This window comes from Dryobates pubescens, chromosome Z (assembly GCF_014839835.1).
Source record: "Dryobates pubescens isolate bDryPub1 chromosome Z, bDryPub1.pri, whole genome shotgun sequence".
NCBI classification, from domain to species: Eukaryota; Metazoa; Chordata; class Aves; order Piciformes; family Picidae; genus Dryobates; species Dryobates pubescens.
This window is the reverse complement of record NC_071657.1, coordinates 1225140-1241636: the sequence shown is the minus strand read 5'-3', so window position 1 is coordinate 1241636 and position 16497 is coordinate 1225140. Positions and strand designations below refer to the sequence as shown.

Genomic DNA, 16497 nt, shown 5'->3' with positions numbered 1-16497 from the left:
TCAGTGCTGCCGCTGCTGTCAGTGCTGCCGCTGCTGTCAGTGCTGCCGGTATCAGTGGTGCGTCAGTCGGTACTGCCTTGGTCGGAGCCGTCGCGGGCGGGGTGCGGTGGTAAGAACGCCGTCACCGCGAGCCCCCAAGCGCTCCGCTGTTTCTCAGAGGGGCCGTAAAACAAAGTCGACGCTGCTTGAACTCCTCGCTGGCGGTGTTGTTGTCTCCGAATCCGAGCCCTCGCTGGCGATATCAGAGGAAGGTGTTGATGAACGAGATCGAACGCACCGAGCTGCCTTCTCTCGGCTTTTTCCCCGCTGGGTGCAGACGGCAGTGCTGGCTAGCAAAACGCGATGTGGCCGCCGCAAGATGTATCGGGGGCGGCCCCAATCGATCGGCCGATACTTTGAAACACATCGTCCGGCTGCAACTAAGATAGAACTAGGGCTGCATCTCGTTTTTAAATACAGTTTATGCATTCTCGCCACGGCTTTTGCAGCTCGATAGTGACCCAGTCCCACAGTCTGTTTCCATAGTCCAAACAAGTTTCATCAAAACAACTATCTCCGCTCGGGAAATACCTTAAAAGCGGATCCATGGGCCACAAGCCCAGGAATTACTTCGGGCGATATCTGCGCCTTACGCTTTCCTAAAAAGCATTGCAATAAGGAGAGCGCTGCCTCTTTTCCCGTATTCACCGACGGCCGCGACCTGCACTGCCGCGAGCTGTTACCCGTCAGTGTCCGCCGCTCCTTTCCTCAGGCCCGCCGATGCCGGCCCGCCCGAGTTTGCCGTCGGCCCGCCAAGTCTAGCTCGCCGATTCTTTTCCTCGGGCCCGCCGATACTGGCCCGCCCAAGCTGCCGTCGGCCCGCCGATAATTTTTGCCGTGCCTGAATAGCAGCTTTTTGTTCTGCAGCATGCTGATCGAATGTTACCATAACCGCTCTCCATGGCTTACTGTTCTTCTTAGCAGCCTTATCATCGTCTATACTTTTCATCCATAAATCTTGTCCTAATTCCTTCCACCGTAGTCTATCAAAAACATCGTTGGGATCCCCGAAATACCCCAACTTCTCAGCACATTCCAACAAAGGCTCCAATTCCTTTTTAACATCTAACTTAGAGCCCTGCTTTTCTAAAAAGCACTTAAGTAAATCACACGTTGCCTGCCTATCCATCATGCATTAGTACCTGTGCGCACAGTTCCCAAGCAGTTCCAGGTTACAACGTCTTCGGCTCCCAGGCTGTCGTCTCGCTGCCTCTCTGTGGGTCAACGAACTCTCTGCCTCTCCGTGGGTCAACGAACAGCCTCCGGTACTGCTATCCCGGGCTGGTACTTCTTGCCTCCGCGCTCACGACCGTACACTTAACCCTCGAGGAACCTTCAGACTTCTCTGTGAGTCTATGACCCTCTCTGTGGGGTCGAACCCTCAAGGAACCTTCAGACTTCTCTGTGAGTCTATGACCCTCTCTGTGGGGTCGGACCCTCTCTGTGGGGTCCCGGTCGAACCCTCTCTGTGGGGTCCCTTGTTCAGGCGCCACTTGTCGCAAGAAGGGGTCGCAAATGATCAATATGATCCATGAAATCCAACTTTATTGAGCATCAGACACTTCTTATATACAGCAGCCTAGCTGCCAACCCCACCTTCTGCGGTTGAACATCCTGCTTTCCCATCCTGATGAGATAATCACAAGAATTGTGTTTTACATTCTTCTTTACTTGTTATCGCCTGTAAGGGCGTAGTGACCTTGCTTTGGTATCCTGTTATCCTTTGCAGGCAGCTGCAAGCACAGCTACAAGGCCACGGTGGCCTGGCTGCATCAACACACTAGCTTACTGTGAGCAGTAAATAACAAGATGGAGTGCGGCCTACATGCTCTTGTTCAAACCATAATTCCATAGAACCATGTCTTTGCAAGCCATTCTGCAACAGAAGGTGTCCAGAGAAGGGCCACGAGGAGGAGCAGAGGGCTGGAGCTACTCTGCTGTGAGCACAGACTGAGGGAGTTGGGGTTGTGCAGGCTGGAGAGGAGAAGGCTCCCAGGAGACCTAATTGTGGCCTTCCAGTATCTGAAGAGGGCTACAAGAAAGCTGGGGAGGGACTTTTGAGGGTGTCAGGGAGGGATAGGGCTGGGGGGAATGGAGCAAAACTAGAAGTGGGGAGATTGAGATTGGATGTGAGGAAGAAGTTGTTCCCCATGAGGGTGGTGAGAGCCTGGCACAGGCTGCCCAGGGAGGTGGTGGAAGCCTCCTGCCTGGAGGTGTTTGCAGCCAGGCTGGAGGTGGCTGTGAGCAACCTGCTGTGGTGTGAGGTGTCCCTGCCCATGGCAGGGGGGTTGGAAGTGGATGATCCTTGAGGTTCCTTCCAACCCTGGCAATTCAGTGATTCTGTGAATCAGCACTTCTCATCCTTAAGGACATCTCAAATGCTTCACCTTGGGATGCAAGTTGGTACCAGAGTGATCCTCCATCAGGAGGCAATGCTGGACTTGCCAGGTTCACTTTCTTTCTCACAGTTTCATGAGCTCCTTCTGCTTGGGGCCTGTCTACAGGTCTTCAAAGATTTGACTACCCACTTCCAACATTTATGGCTCAGAAGCCCAAGAACAACTGTATGGAGCAGCTTATCCATAACAAAGCAGGGGTTTTATTTACAACTCAAGTTCCACAAGCACATTGGAGAGACTTCAGCTGGGACTTTTTTCCCCTTTCTTTTTTCTTCAGAAGACATTTGAAACCACCAAAGCAGAACAGAAAGCAGCAGTTAATCATTACTCATTAATCTGTCACATCATGCCCCTGCTGCTCCACTGCAGGAATGAAAGGCACAGCCTCTGAGGGAAAATAATTAATGGGATCACCAAACCAAGACTCTCTGCTTGGAGTAAAGTTAAGTAAGTTCTGCATGTAGCTTTAACTCCTTTAGCTCACCCACAGATCTGACACCAAAAAAAGCTGAGCTCCTTGTGGTTTTACACTTAGGTTGCCATGATGCCACTCAAAGCTCTTCAGCAAGGTCAAGCACAAGCTGTAGATCTGGGGCTGAAAGCCTGAAGTACTGCACTAGCAGTTAGTGAAACTAAGATAACATTTACCTCCCACAGCTAGATTTATTTGTTAAATTACTTAACCTACACACCAGTCACACCAAACAGATGAGAGATGAAGGAAAGAAGGAAAGACACAAAAACCTGCAGTTTTCAGGCATTTTAAATAAAGAAATGTGCTGGCTGCCATTCTAGAGGCAACAGAGGCCCTCTCCTGTCAGCAGCAAAGGGGCTTTAGTCAGCTAAAACGTGCAAAGAAAGAAGGTCTTGAAGTGACAGCAACATCACCAGTCCCTCTGGGACACAAGGGAATAAACCCACTCTGAATGGGCTCCTTTAATCTGCTTTCTTGTCAGAAGTGTCTGTGGATCTCTTTGTGGCAACTCCATTTGCAACACCGTTGCTCTCAAACTGCAAAGGAAACACAGCATCATCAATGGGGTGCCAGAAAAGGGAGGTTACACCCAAAACACCAACTGGAAGGCAAGGAAAAGGGACTTTAGGAGCAAGGCCAGGGAAGAAGTAGAGAGAAATAGAATAGAATAGAATAAACCAGGTTGGAAGAGACCTTCAAGATCATCATGCCCAACCTACCACCCAACACCACCCAAACAACTAACCCATGGCACCAAGCACCCCATCAAGTCTCCTCCTGAACACCTCCAGTGATGGTGACTGCACCACCTCCTCAGGCAGCACATTCCAATGGCCAATCACTCTCTCTGCAGTGGGCAACTAAGTGGTGGAGTCTCTTTAGATTTAGAATAGAATAGAATAGAATAGAATAGAATAGAATAGAATAGAATAGAATAGAATAGAATAGAGTAAACCAGGTTGGAAGAGACCTTTGAGATCATCGTGTCCAACCTATCATCCAACACCACCCAATCAACTAAACCATTTAAGACATAATTACTGCTTGGGGGGTGGACAATGAGGGCAGGAACACCAAAATCCTTTGCATTTTGTTACAGAACAGACATCATAAATGCACAAGTGACACACACACAACAGACTTTCAGCCACTGTGAGTGGCAGAGCTGGCTCAGGAGTGGTTTTACATAGTTCTGCTTCATGGGTGATGTACCAGGCTTGTGAGGAGCTGCTGGGTCAAGCTCTGGAGTGATTCTCCCCCTGTACTGGGCACTGGTGAACCTGCCCCTTGAAGCCTGGGTTCAGTTTTGGGCCCCTCACTCCAAGAAGGACCTTGAGGTTCTGGAGCATCTCCAGAGAAGGGCAATGAAGCTGGGGAAGAGTCCAGAGCACAAGTGTTGTGAGGAGCAGCTGAGGGACCTGGGGTTGTTCAGAGAAAAGGGGGCTGAGGGGAAAGCTTCTTGCTCTCTACAGAAGCTGGAGTGAGGTAGTGTCTCTTAGGTGACAGGACAAGAAGAAATGGCCTTAAGTTGCACCAGGGGAGGTTTAGTTTGGATATGAGGAACAATTCCTTCCTCAAAAGGGTTGTCAAAACCAGGACCAGGCTGCCCAGGGCAGTGGTGGAGTCCCCATCCCTGGAGGGGTGTCAGAGCCATACAGCTGTGGTGCTGAGGGCCATGGTTTGGTGGTGACCTGGCAGTGGTTAATGGTTGGACTCAAATGATTCTGTGATGCTAATAATTTGCCTTCTTCCTTCTCTGAAAGAGTAACTGCTCTTCTGTCACTAAAAACATGTAATTACCTAAGCTCTTTCAGAACACAGGTAGAATTCCTCTTCTTCCAAGACTTGCTGTCTTGGAAGCAACTCCTACTAGGAAACTCTCCTTTTATAAGAGAACAAGTTCCCTTCAGGGAGCTGAAGACAGACAGGAGGTCTCCCCTCAGCCTCCTTTTCTCCACTCCAAACAATCCCAGCTCCCTCAGCTGCTCCTCACCAGCCCTGCTCTCCAGACCCTTCCCCAGCTTTGTTGCTCATCTCTGGGCCTGCTCCAGCTCCTCAGTGTCCTTCTTGGAGTGGGGGGGCCCAAAACCAGACTCAAGCTGTGGCCTCACCAGCGCCCAGCACCAAGGCATTTCGCATCTTACTTTCTAAGTTAAACCTTACAGTGTAAATTCCAGGTCCATCCTCCTGATCTCTTTTCCTGGCTGTCAGTATCCCTGGGTCTCCAGCACCACCTCCTTGGCCTTGCTTCATGGCTGTTGTTTCTTCCACAGCTTTCTTGGGCCAGACACGCTTAATGAAAGGGGCGATCACAGGGTAGATGTAAGGCTCAAGGAACTTCTTGTAGACCCAGAGGAGAACTGGAATGACAATACAAGGAATGCACACCATGGCTTCCTCTTGGTCTGTGGCAAAGCTGGTGAGAGGGGGGGAAAAAAAACAAACAACCAACTTAGAATGACAGCCACGAGGTAAGGAAACAGCCCAAAGTTATCAGTAAGGATGGTTCAAATACAGAAGATATTTTAGTTGAAGATTAACTCTCAAAAGTTTCAAAAGCTTTGTGTTCCCCTGTTTAGGAAGTCCTCAAGAAAAGGGAAACTGCAGCTGAAACTTAAAAAAAACAAACCACAAATTCAGGAAGTGAAAGTTTTGGTTGAGACACGAAGGCAGGGGCTGAAAGGAACCACACAAAACAGGGAGCTGCAGGGATTTCCCTGACTTGCACTACAGAGGAAAAGGGCCCAAAAGCTTTGCTCTTTTCATTGAGGCAAACCTCATGAAGGGCAAGTGTCAGGTACAAGGATAAGTGTCAGGTACAAGGGTAAGTGTAGGGTCCTCCACCTGGGAAGGAATAATTCCCTGCACCAGGACAGGTGAGAGGTTGACCTGCTGGGGAGCAGCTTCATGTAGGAGGACCTGGCAGCGCTGGGGAACAAGCTGACCACGAACCAGCAATGGGCTTTTGTGGCCAAGAAGGCCTGTGGTGGTCTGGGGTGCACTAAGAGTGTGACAAGTAGGTTGAGGGAGGTTCTCCTCCACCTCTTCTCTGCCTAGAGTATTGTGTCCAGTTCTGGGCTCCCCTGTTGGAGCAAGACAGGGAACTTCTGGAGAGAGACCAGCAGAGGCTACAAAGATGCTGACAGGAAGTGGAGCAGCTCTGTGAGGAGCAAAGGCTGAGAGCCCCTGGGGCTGTTGAACCTGGAGCAGAGCAGCCCCAGAGGGGATCTGAGCAATGCTCAGCAAGAGATAAAGGCTGGGGGGCAAGAGGCTGGCACCAGACTCTGCTCACTGGTGCCCAGGGGCAGGACATGGGGCAAAGGGCACAAACTGGAAGCCAGAAGGTTCTGTTTGAAGAGGAGGAGAAAGTTGTTTGTTGTGAGGGTGCTGGAGGGCTGGAGCAGGCTGCCCAGAGAGGTTGTGGAGTGTCCTGGTGTGGAGAGCTTCCAACCCCCCCTGGGCACTGTGCTGCTGGGCAAGCTGCTGTGGGTGCCTTGCTTTAGCAGTGGGGCTGGACTGGAGGATCTCCAGGGATCCTTTCCAACCCCCACCATGCTGAGATTCAGTGAAATTAAACATCAGGACAGTGATACATCTAAAGGCTGGATCTAATCAACCTAATGGCAGGAATGGAAAAGAGAATCCTAGCCAGCAACTGAGAAAAGGAGGTGGTGAGTTAATTCCTTGATCCCACACTAACCCAATACAACTGGCCAAACCATCAGAAAATGAATCCTTCTCTCTCACAGACCAAGAGAAAGTCATGATAAACAAGTACAGGGGCAGAAAGGTTCATCTGGAAGAAGCAGCAGTTAAACAGGATTAGAGCTGCTCCTTCCAGTGCTGACAAGCAGCATTTTGGTGACATGATGCTGCACAGAAGCTTTGCCCTTCACATTCCTCCTCTCTAGGCTGCTGACATCTCATTTTTTCCACTGAAAAGCAAAACAAAAGCTTTCCAGGAGAGTGAAGAGGCAGATGTTTGGTGTGGGATCAGAGTTTCACTGATGTTTTTAGCACTAGGGAACAAAATACCTATTTCCAGCTGACTGCTCCCAAGTGTGGCTTTGGCCACTTCAAAAGCAGGTTTAAAGGAGCTGCTCCCTGAAGTCAGAGAGGAATCTTAAGCATGATCTATCATGTACTGTAAGATAACCCATTACAGCTGCTGAGAAAACCAATCCAGATCCTCTCTCCAACAAGATACTCAATTTTCAGCCCAGAACTGGGCCCAGTACTCCAGATGTGGAGTCACCAGGGCAGAGGGGGAGGAGAGCCTCTCTCAGCCTGCTGTTTGATGCACCCTAGGACACCACTGACCACCTTGTCTCATGGTGAACTTGCTGACCACCAGCACTCCCAGGTCCTTCTCCAGCAGCTGAACCCCTCACCTGTACTAGTGTGTGATGCATTTTAAGTCATGAAGGTGTTTGTTGAACACAGACCACAACTTCCTCACTGGACTTTGTGAAGAACACCACATGGAAAACCTTCCAGGGGCTCAGTGCAGTGATGGTGGCTAGCACTGGAGCTTGTGTGAAGCTGATGAGGTTCAGAAGAGCTTCTTGGATCAATGGCATTGAAGATAGGGGTGAAAGCAAGAGGAAAAGTCAGTCTGGTAGGAGAGGTCCCTGCCCACAGCAGGGGACTTGCAACTAGAGCATCTTTAAGGTCCCTCCCAACCCAGTGTACACTTCCTGGTTGTGGATTCATCCCTTTTGTGAAGAATGTGGCTGAAGGTAATGCCTCAGACTGATATTCTGCGGCCTCTGCAGCTACTTGACATCAAAATTAATTATAGAACAAAACCCAAGTCACACACCTCTGCCAGCTGCAAAAAGTAAGCCAGGGGAAGCACAAACCCACTCCTGATGCAGTTAATCATCCAGGAGTTTTCCTCTGCTATTTGGCCCCCAGACAGGCAATTAGTTTCGAGGGAAAAACACAGAGTAAAGGGGCAACTGGTCCAAATTTTAACAGCAAGCTTGTTTCTTTGTGGTAAGAGCTTTTGCTTCTCGCTGTAAGCCACCACTCATGAGGTCAGCAGAAAGAACACGCATGACATGGCAAATCGAAGCACCTTTGGGCTTTGTTTCCCCTGTTTGACTTGGTCCTGACTCAACTATTATGATGGAAACGGACGGGGAGGTGGGAGGGGAGAAGGGCTACGCAGACAGAAAAACAACTTAGTTTTCTTGTTCCATAAAGCATGGCCTAGTCTGGAAGGACTAATTTATGTAACCCACTCGCGTTCTCCACTCTGCAGGCTGGAGCATTCCCCAGAAGCCCGGCGGACATCCCCCGGACCACGACAAAGGCGAGCAGCGGCAGCATTTCGCTCTCCCGCTGGAGCCGGCCAAACCTGGAGCTCCGAGATTAACCGAATCGGTGAAATTCCAGTTACAGACGCGCTGAAACCAACCGACCAACTCCACGCCCCAGCTGTCACACCTCGGGGGCTCTCCCTATGCTTTCCCAGTTGACCGCTCCGCGGGAGGGGAGCAGCGGGGAGGGGAGGCGAGGCCGGGCCGCAGAAGCCGCAGCCCACGGAGGGGACTCTCAAGGATCAGCCCCAGGCCTGCCGGAGCCCGCCCGGCCCCGCACTCACCTCACCGGGCACCGAACCACGGCCGCCGCTGCCGCCTGCGCCTCCGCACCGGAAATGGCTTCCGAGCTTCCGGTGCCGCTCAGGGCCAATGGGAGGGCGCGCTGCGCATCACGTGACAGCCCTCCCCGCCCCACGCCGGCGCTCCAGCGTCAGGCGCAGGCCGCGACACGGACGGCAGAGACGAACGGCGTTGGCTCCGAACTCTCTCGATTTTGGTACTAGAAACACCCGCGAAGCACCGAGCCCCACGGCCGCGGTCACACGCATTCCCCCAGGGGCCCCTGAATCACGTGGAGGCCCCAGGCAGCCCAACTACAGCCCCCAGAGCCAAGGATTTACAGCAAACCCCTCAAAAACAGCAGAGAAACGCACAGAATAGATCTTAGTTTCGTTTTATTTATGTACAGCTGCTGCAGAAGGTTCACTCCCGAGCCATCAGCTTCTGCTTCTTCAGCTTCTTCTGAGATATCTGCAGAACAGAGAAATGGGGGAAGAGTGTAATGGATTAGGATGTACCTGCTGCAAACATCTGATAAATTTGGACAAATTTACACAAATTCTTTGAAAGAGCTCTAAGAATTGCTTAATTACTTCACACAAACACCTGTGAGGGTGCCCAAGCCCTGGAGCAGGCTGCTCAGAGAGGCCATGGAGTCTCCTTTCTGAGGAGAATCCAACCCCCCCTGGCCACTGTGCTGCTGGGCAAGCTGCAGTGGGTGCCCTGCCTGAGCAGGGGAGTTGGATTGGATGATCTCCAGAGGCCCCTTCTAACCCCACCACGCTGGGGCTCTGCAATGCCCCACCCCTGAGAAACCCTCTCCTGTATTCTCACCACTGTGCTTACAACAAACACTGAGGTTGCTCAGAAACATCATTTTCCTTGTTTTTTTTTCATGGGTGTTCCAAAGGTGTCCTAAGATGGTCATCACGGCAACCCGACTCCTCAAGCTGAGACATTAGAAGACAACCCAAGCCACTGGTTAAAAGAGGACCCAAGGGGGGCCACACTTTGTACCTTTTTCTTTTGAGCAACTTCTTCTTCGGGTTTGGGGACGATCTGCTCCTTCTCGGTGAGGATCATCTCGATGTGGCACGGGGAGCTCATGTAGGGGTTGATGCGCCCGTGGGCCCTGTAGGTGCGCCGCCGCATCTTGGGAGCCTTGTTGACCTGGATGTGCTCAATCACCAGAGAGTCCACGTCCAGACCCTGGGCAGGGGGGGTGGGTGAAAACACTGCCTGTTAACTTTTGGTGAAGCTTCAGGAACACCAGCACCCTTCCACATCTCAGAGTCAACTTGAAGCGATGCTGATGGCTCAGAGAAATGAATAGTTTTATCATGGTTGTTCCAAAGGTGTCCTAAGATTGTCATCACTGCCATCAGCCATCAGATCAAGTGATAGTTGTGGTATGAAGATACATGTGGTCCTGAAGCCCAGAGATTTTGGGGCTTTTTGTGTGGATTTTAGGAGACAAACAGTTGATAACCAGGCACAAAACAGCCACCCGTGAATATCAGGGGCATCCCCAGCAGCATGGGCAGGGAGGGGATTCTGCCCCTCTGCTGGGATCCCCCCCTGCATAGCTGGGACCAGCTCTGGAGTCCACAGTACAGACAAGGACCTGTTGGAGAGGCACCAGAGGAGGCCACAGCAGTGCTGGAAACCCTCTGCTCTGAGGTTTGGGTCTGCTCAGACTGGAGGAGAGAATGCTCCAGGGAGACCACCTGATCTCGCACATTGGCCACAACAACCCCATGCAGAGCTACAGGCTGGGGTCAGAGTGGCTGAGAGCAGTCAGGCTGAGAGGGACCTGGGGGTGCTGGTTGATGGTAGACTGAATATGAGCCTGCAGTGTGCCCAGGCAGCTAAGAGGGCCAATGGCATCCTGGCCTGCATCAGGAACAGTGTGGCCAGCAGGAGCAGGGAGGTCATTCTGCCCCTGTACACTGCACTGGTTAGGCCACACCTCGAGTCCTGTGTCCAGTTCTGGGCCCCTCAGTTTAGGAAGGAGGTTGACTTGCTGGAACGAGTCCAGAGAAGGGCAACAAAGTTGGTGAGGGGTTTGGAACACAGCCCTGTGAGGAGAGGCTGAGGGAGCTGGGGTTGCTTAGCCTGGAGAAGAGGAGACTCAGGGGTGACCTTATTGCTCTCTACAACTACCTGAAGGGAGGTTGTAGACAGACAGATGTTGGTCTCTTCTCCCAGGCAGCCAGTACCAGAACAAGAGGACACAGTCTCAGGCTGCGCCAGGGGAGGTTCAGGCTAGATGTTAGGAAAAAGTTCTATACAGAAAGAGTGATTGCACATTGGAATGGGCTGCCTGGGGAGGTGGTGGAGTCACCATCACTGGAGGTTTTCAGGAGGAGACTTGATGGGGTGCTTGGTGCCGTGGGTTAGTTGTTTGGGTGGTGCTGGATTGATTGATGGGTTGGACGCAGTGATCTTGAAGGTCTCTTCCAACCTGGTTTATTCTATGTATTCTATGTATTCTATATCTAAAAGCTGGGGACAGACTTTTTCTCAGGGCCTGTTGTGACAGGACAAGGGGTGATGGGTTTCAAACTAAAAGAGGGAGATTCAGACTGTAGGGAAGAAATGTTTGACAGTGAGCTGAGACCCTGGCCTATGCTGCCCAGAGAGGCAGTAGAGGCCTCACCCCTGGCAACACAACAGGTGAGCCTGTTGTAACTTGATGTGGCTCTGGGCAGCCTGATCTAGTTGAAGGTTCCCCTGCTCACTGAAAGGGTGTTGGACAAGATGACCTTTTAGGGTCCCTCACAACCCGATGCAATCTGTGAACCTGCTTGGAGCTCTGAGCAACCTGCTCTAGTTGCAGCTGTCCCTGCTGACTGCAGAGGGACTGAACTAGGCGGCCTCTAAAGGTTCCTTCCAGCCTGAAATAATTTTGTGACTCTACGACTAGATTGTAACTTCTCACAGCCTAATCCAAATGGACACCAAACCAAAACCCCCTACACAGCTCGACTTCACCTGCAAAGCCAGACACATCTTGCTGCAGACACCGAGTTCCCCTTGTACCTAACCCTGCCTCCATGGCTCACCTTGAGCTCCGCGTTGCTCTCGGCGTTCTTCAGCATGTGCAGCAGGAACTCAGCACTCTTCTTAGGCCACCGGCCCTGAGTCCAGCCCCACTGCTTGGCCTGGAAGAAGCAGCAATGTCCCTTTTTAACCCTGGTGCAACACAACCCTTCACCTTTCTCTCTCTCTCTCCTTCTCACACAACATCCTCCTCCCGGTCTCCCAGGAGCCCTCACCTGGGCACATCTCCCGACTCCCCCGTTGTAGCGGCGGAAGGGCACACACTGCTTCTTCAGGGTGACATCCTTCAGGTACTTGGTGGCCTTACGGATGTGCATCCCCTTGATGGCCTGGGCGGTCTCACGGGTGTTCTACCAACACACAGCACAGCAAAGCTCCTCTTAGAACACCTTTCCAAGCTGCAGCACAAGCAGGAACACTCCTCCCTCCCCTCCCCACGTAGAATCACAGAACTGTCAGGGTTGGAAGGGGCCTCAAGGCTCAGCCAGTTCCAGCCCCACTGCCATGGGCAGGGACACCTCACACCACAGCAGGTTGCTCACAGCCACCTCCAGCCTGGCCTTCAAAACCTCCAGGGATGAGGCTTCCACCACCTCCCTGGGCAACCTGTGCCAGCCTCACCACCCTTGCGCAGAAGGACTTCTTCCTAACCCCTTTTTTGCTACTAACTTTAATTTAGAAGCCCTCACAGGAAAAAAAAAAAAGTTATCTGGGTTTTTTCCAACCTAATTACTCCACCTTTCCAACCAAGAGGCAGAGTAAGGCAAGCCAAATAAATCCCTCATCAAACATAAGCCTGATTCCCCCTCCTGATTTCACTGTAGCCGTTTTCTGATGGCATTTTGTTAACCTGCCTGCAGCAGGGCGCTTTTTAGCATGCACCATTTCGGTTTTGCTCCTGGGAATAAAACCCACCCACTACAGCAGCCCATAACCTTAAGTAATAGTGCAAAATCCTAGAGACACTTCCTTAAAAAAAAGGCAAAAGAAAAATATCACAAAGCAATCCCAAATCCCAAAGAATTTGCTGCCTGCTGCGCACACACCACGTACCTTGAAGTGCACCCGCAGGTTGGAGCCCCGGGACTTGCATGCTGTGGAGAGACAAAACAAAACCAGGCTTATGGGATGAAAACCTCAACAGCCTTGCTGAAGTCTGCCAGGGAGGGCTGTGCAAGCCCAACTCACATTTAGTGGGGTTCTCAGGGTCCAGAGAGTAGCGCACCATCTTGGGGGATCAGCTGCAAAAGGCAATTAAAAAACACCCTGGTATTAAGCTTCTGATAGAGATAGGCAGAACCCGAGTTGCTCACCCTCCTGGCATCAGTTCAGTGAAGCAGCTGCTCAGAAATTATGCTTTCCTTTCACAGTTCAATCCAAAGGTGTCCTAAGAATGTCATCACAGCAGCCACGGCCTCTCTCAAAGGCCTGCTTCAACCTCACACGTGCCAGCCACCCCCGAACTCTGCCGTCCCTCTCTGTCCCCTGCCCCACCATCTCCTACCTGAACTTTGCCATCTACATCCCCTGCCCCAGCTCCTCCAAACCCTGTCCCAGCTCCTCCACCGTCCATCCCCCAGCCGAGCTCAAACACCTCCATCTGTAACCCCTACCCTAGCTCTGCTTCATCCTTCCCTTGCCCCAGCTCCACATCCACCACCCCCCCGAACATGGCCATCCGTACCCGCGCCGACCCTAGCTCCGCCACGTCCACCCTTCCGCAGCCCCGCCATCTCCCCCCTCCATCCCCTGCCCCAGCGCCGCCGCTTCCATCCCATTCCCCAGCTGTCCGCTCTCCACCTCATGCCTCAGCTCCACCGCGTCCATCCCCTGCACCAGCTTCGCTATTCCCACCCCACAGCCCAGCTCCACTACTTCCCCTACTCCAGCCCCCAGTATCTCCACCCCGTGCCCCAAATTCGGCATCTCCATCCCCCTCCGACATCTCCACCCCGTACCCCAGATCCGATCCACCACTTCCATCCCTTGCTCCAGCTCCCACTATCTCCACCCCGCGCCCCAGATCCGCCATTTCCATCTCCCCCTCCGCCATCTCCGGCCCCAGCTCCGCGATCACCAGCCCCTGACCGCCCTTCCCTGCAAATACCGAGGGCGCCTGATGAGGCATGCCGAACCCTCGCCCCATCATGGCCGCGCGGGGGCTGGCCGAGCAGGATGGGCGCGGATACCGACGGGCGCGGCCCACCATGGCTGCCTCACCTGAGAGCGGCTAGAGAAAGAGGAAGAGCAAGAGCAGGGTCTGCCGGGAGCTGGGAAGGGGCGTGCTCTCGCGAGAGCTGCCGCGAGACTACCGCCAGGGGGCGTCGCGCAGGAGCCGCGGTCGGCAGGCGGGGCCGTGCCTCAGTGCGCGGCAGCGGCGCAGGGCTGCGGCAGGGCGGCTCACGGCAGCTCACGGCAGCTCACGGCAGCTCACGGCAGCTCACGGCAGCTCACGGCAGCTCACGGCAGCTCACGGCAGCTCACGGCAGCTCACGGCAGCTCACGGCAGCTCACGGCAGCTCACGGCAGTCGGCCCCGTGTGTGGCCGTGAGATGTGAGGATGAGGCCGGTGTGAGCGCCGGGCCGTGTCCCCCTGTGTGCTCTGCGGGCCTCTGCAGCGCTGCCCCCGCGCAGAGGCGTGGCGCCGTGTGCCCTGGGAGGAACCGCGGAATCCCAGCACGGTGGGGTGGGAAGGGACCTCTGGACCTCTGGTAGGGCAGACACCCTGGTTGGAGTATGTTATAGACCACCCAACCAGGGGAATGATGTCGACGAAGCATTCTATAGACAGCTTAAGGCTGTCTCAAGATCTCCTGACCTTGTCCTCATGGGCGACTTCAACCTGCCTGACATCTGCTGGGATCTCAACACAGCAGAGAGGAGGCAGTCTAGGAGGTTCTTAGACTGCATGGAGGACAGCTTCTTATCCCAGGTGCTGCGTGAGCCTACCAGGGGCAAGGCTTTGCTTGACCTCCTCTTCACCAGCAGGGAAGGGCTGGTGGGGATGTGGTGGTCGGAGGCTGTTTAGGGGCCAGCGACCACGAGAGAATTGAATTGTCAGTATTTGGTCAAACTAAGAGGGGCAGCAAGAAGACCTCCACTCTGGACTGCCGGAGGGCAAACTTCAGGTTGCTCAAGGAAATAATTCAGAGGGTTCCTTGGGAGAAAGCCCTTAAAAATAAAGGGGTCCAGGAGGGCTGGACCTGCTTCAAGAAAGAACTGATGAAGGCTCAGGAGCAGGCTGTGCCAATGTGCCGGAAGAGGAGCCGCCGGGGCAGACGGCCAGCCTGGCTGTGTAATGAACTTTTAACAGAACTAAGGGAAAAAAAGAGGGTGTATGATCTTTGGAAGAAAGGTGAGGCAACCCATGGGATGTTTAAAGATGTTGCTAGGGCATGTAGGAAGAAAATTAGGGAGGCAAAAGCACATTTGGAACTTAAACTGGCCTCTGATGTGAAGGACAACAAAAAGTCCTTCTATAAATATATTAATAGCAAGAGGAAGGGCAGGGACAACCTCCACTCCTTGGTTGACATGGAAGGAAATGTAACACAGGATGAGGAAAAGGCAGAGGTACTTAACACCTTCTTTACCTCAGTTTTTACTAGCTGGAAAGAACGTCTACCAGACAGCTGGCCTGCAGAGCTGGCAGAGGGAGTCAGGGAGCTGCATGGTTTCCCTGTGTTCCATGAGCAAGTGACAGGAGCTCTCCTCAGCAGCTTAGACCCCCACAAGTCCATGGGACCAGATGGGATCCATCCCAGGGTGCTGAGAGAGCTGGCAGATGAGCTGGCCAAGCCACTCTCCATGATTTTTCATCAGTCCTGGCTCACTGGAGAGATCCCAGCTGACTGGAAGCTGGCCAACGTGGTACCCATCCACAAGAAGGGCCGGTTGGATGAGCCAGGGAATTACAGGCCTGTCAGCCTGACCTCAGTGCCAGGCAAGATTATGGAGCAGGTCATCCTGAGTGCAATCACACAACACTTAGAGGATGGCCAAGGGATCAGGCCCAGCCAGCATGGGTTTAGGAAGGGCAGGTCCTGCCTGACCAACCTGATCTTCTATGATCAGGTGACTGCCTGGTGGATGTGGGGCAGGCTGTGGATGTAGTCTACCTGGACCTCAGCAAGGCCTTTGACACCGTTCCCCATAGCAAACTCCTGGCCAAGCTGTCAGCCCCTGGCTTGGATGGGAGCACACTGCGATGGGTTAGGAACTGGCTGGAGGGCCGAGCCCAGAGAGTGGTGGTGAATGGTGCCACATCCAGCTGGCAGCCAGTCACCAGTGGTGTGCCCCAGGGATCAGTGCTGGGCCCTGTGCTCTTTAACACCTTCATTGATGATCTGGACGAGGGCATCGAGTCCATCATCAGTAAATTTGCTGACGACACCAAGCTGGGGGCAGGAGTTGATCTGCTGGAGGGTAGAGAGGCTCTGCAGAGGGACCTTGACAGGCTGGGCAGATGGGCAGGGGCCAAGGGCAGGAGATTGAACACATCCAAGTGCCAGGTTCTGCCCATTGGCCACAGCAACCCCATGCAGAGCTACAGGCTGGGGTCAGAGTGGCTGGAGAGCAGTCAGGCTGAGAGGGACCTGGGGGTGCTGGTTGATGGTAGACTGAAAATGAGCCTGCAGTGTGCCCAGGCAGCTAAGAGGGCCAATGGCATCCTGGCCTGCATCAGGAACAGTGTGGCCAGCAGGAGCAGGGAGGTCATTCTGCCCCTGTACACTGCACTGGTTAGGCCGCACCTCGAGTCCTGTGTCCAGTTCTGGGTTGTGAGCATCAATGTGTCTCACTTTCACTGGAATTCTCTCGATTCGATCAGCAATGTCTTGCCACAGTTCAGCTGCCCAAATGGATTTTCCTTTCCTCTGCCAACCATTCTTTTTCCAGTTCTTTAGCCAACCCCATA

General features: G+C 53.2%; 2 protein-coding genes and 3 non-coding genes across 5 annotated transcripts; all 5 read right to left on the bottom strand.

Annotated features, from left to right (window-relative positions):
* Nucleotides 1-442: 442 nt before the first annotated feature.
* On the bottom strand, nucleotides 443-13827 carry RPL17 (ribosomal protein L17). The gene is made up of 8 exons (XM_054178981.1): nucleotides 13803-13827; nucleotides 12771-12823; nucleotides 12636-12676; nucleotides 11798-11932; nucleotides 11585-11683; nucleotides 9537-9728; nucleotides 8912-8990; nucleotides 443-452 (listed from the first exon to the last, which is right to left on the bottom strand). Exons 2-7 carry the CDS (start codon nucleotides 12808-12810, stop codon nucleotides 8943-8945), a joined length of 555 nt encoding a protein of 184 aa, XP_054034956.1. The 5' UTR covers nucleotides 12811-12823; nucleotides 13803-13827; the 3' UTR covers nucleotides 443-452; nucleotides 8912-8942.
* On the bottom strand, nucleotides 2501-8562 carry CZH18orf32 (chromosome Z C18orf32 homolog). Its single transcript, XM_054178982.1, has 3 exons — nucleotides 8522-8562; nucleotides 5077-5329; nucleotides 2501-3449 (listed from the first exon to the last, which is right to left on the bottom strand). Exons 2-3 carry the CDS (start codon nucleotides 5302-5304, stop codon nucleotides 3375-3377), a joined length of 303 nt encoding a protein of 100 aa, XP_054034957.1. The 5' UTR covers nucleotides 5305-5329; nucleotides 8522-8562; the 3' UTR covers nucleotides 2501-3374.
* Nucleotides 9379-9455, bottom strand: LOC128899544 (small nucleolar RNA SNORD58). Its single transcript, XR_008463136.1, has one exon. It is a non-coding gene; the product is annotated as a small nucleolar RNA SNORD58 (small nucleolar RNA).
* On the bottom strand, nucleotides 9832-9900 carry LOC128899545 (small nucleolar RNA SNORD58). The gene has a single exon (XR_008463137.1). It is a non-coding gene; the product is annotated as a small nucleolar RNA SNORD58 (small nucleolar RNA).
* On the bottom strand, nucleotides 12922-12990 carry LOC128899543 (small nucleolar RNA SNORD58). Its single transcript, XR_008463135.1, has one exon. It is a non-coding gene; the product is annotated as a small nucleolar RNA SNORD58 (small nucleolar RNA).
* Nucleotides 13828-16497: the final 2670 nt, after the last annotated feature.

Coding starts and splice junctions, on each gene's coding strand:
- CZH18orf32 (XM_054178982.1), bottom strand. CDS start 5,304: ATGGTGTGCATTCCTTGTATTGTCATTCCAGTTCTCCTCTGGGTCTAC. Junction 3,450..5,076: donor ATGGACCTGGAATTTACACT/GTAAGGTTTAAC, acceptor TTTCCTTTGCAG/TTTGAGAGCAACGGTGTTGC.
- RPL17 (XM_054178981.1), bottom strand. CDS start 12,810: ATGGTGCGCTACTCTCTGGACCCTGAGAACCCCACTAAAT. Junction 12,677..12,770: donor CCCTGAGAACCCCACTAAAT/GTGAGTTGGGCT, acceptor GTCTCTCCACAG/CATGCAAGTCCCGGGGCTCC. Junction 11,684..11,797: donor GAGTCGGGAGATGTGCCCAG/GTGAGGGCTCCT, acceptor TGCTTCTTCCAG/GCCAAGCAGTGGGGCTGGAC.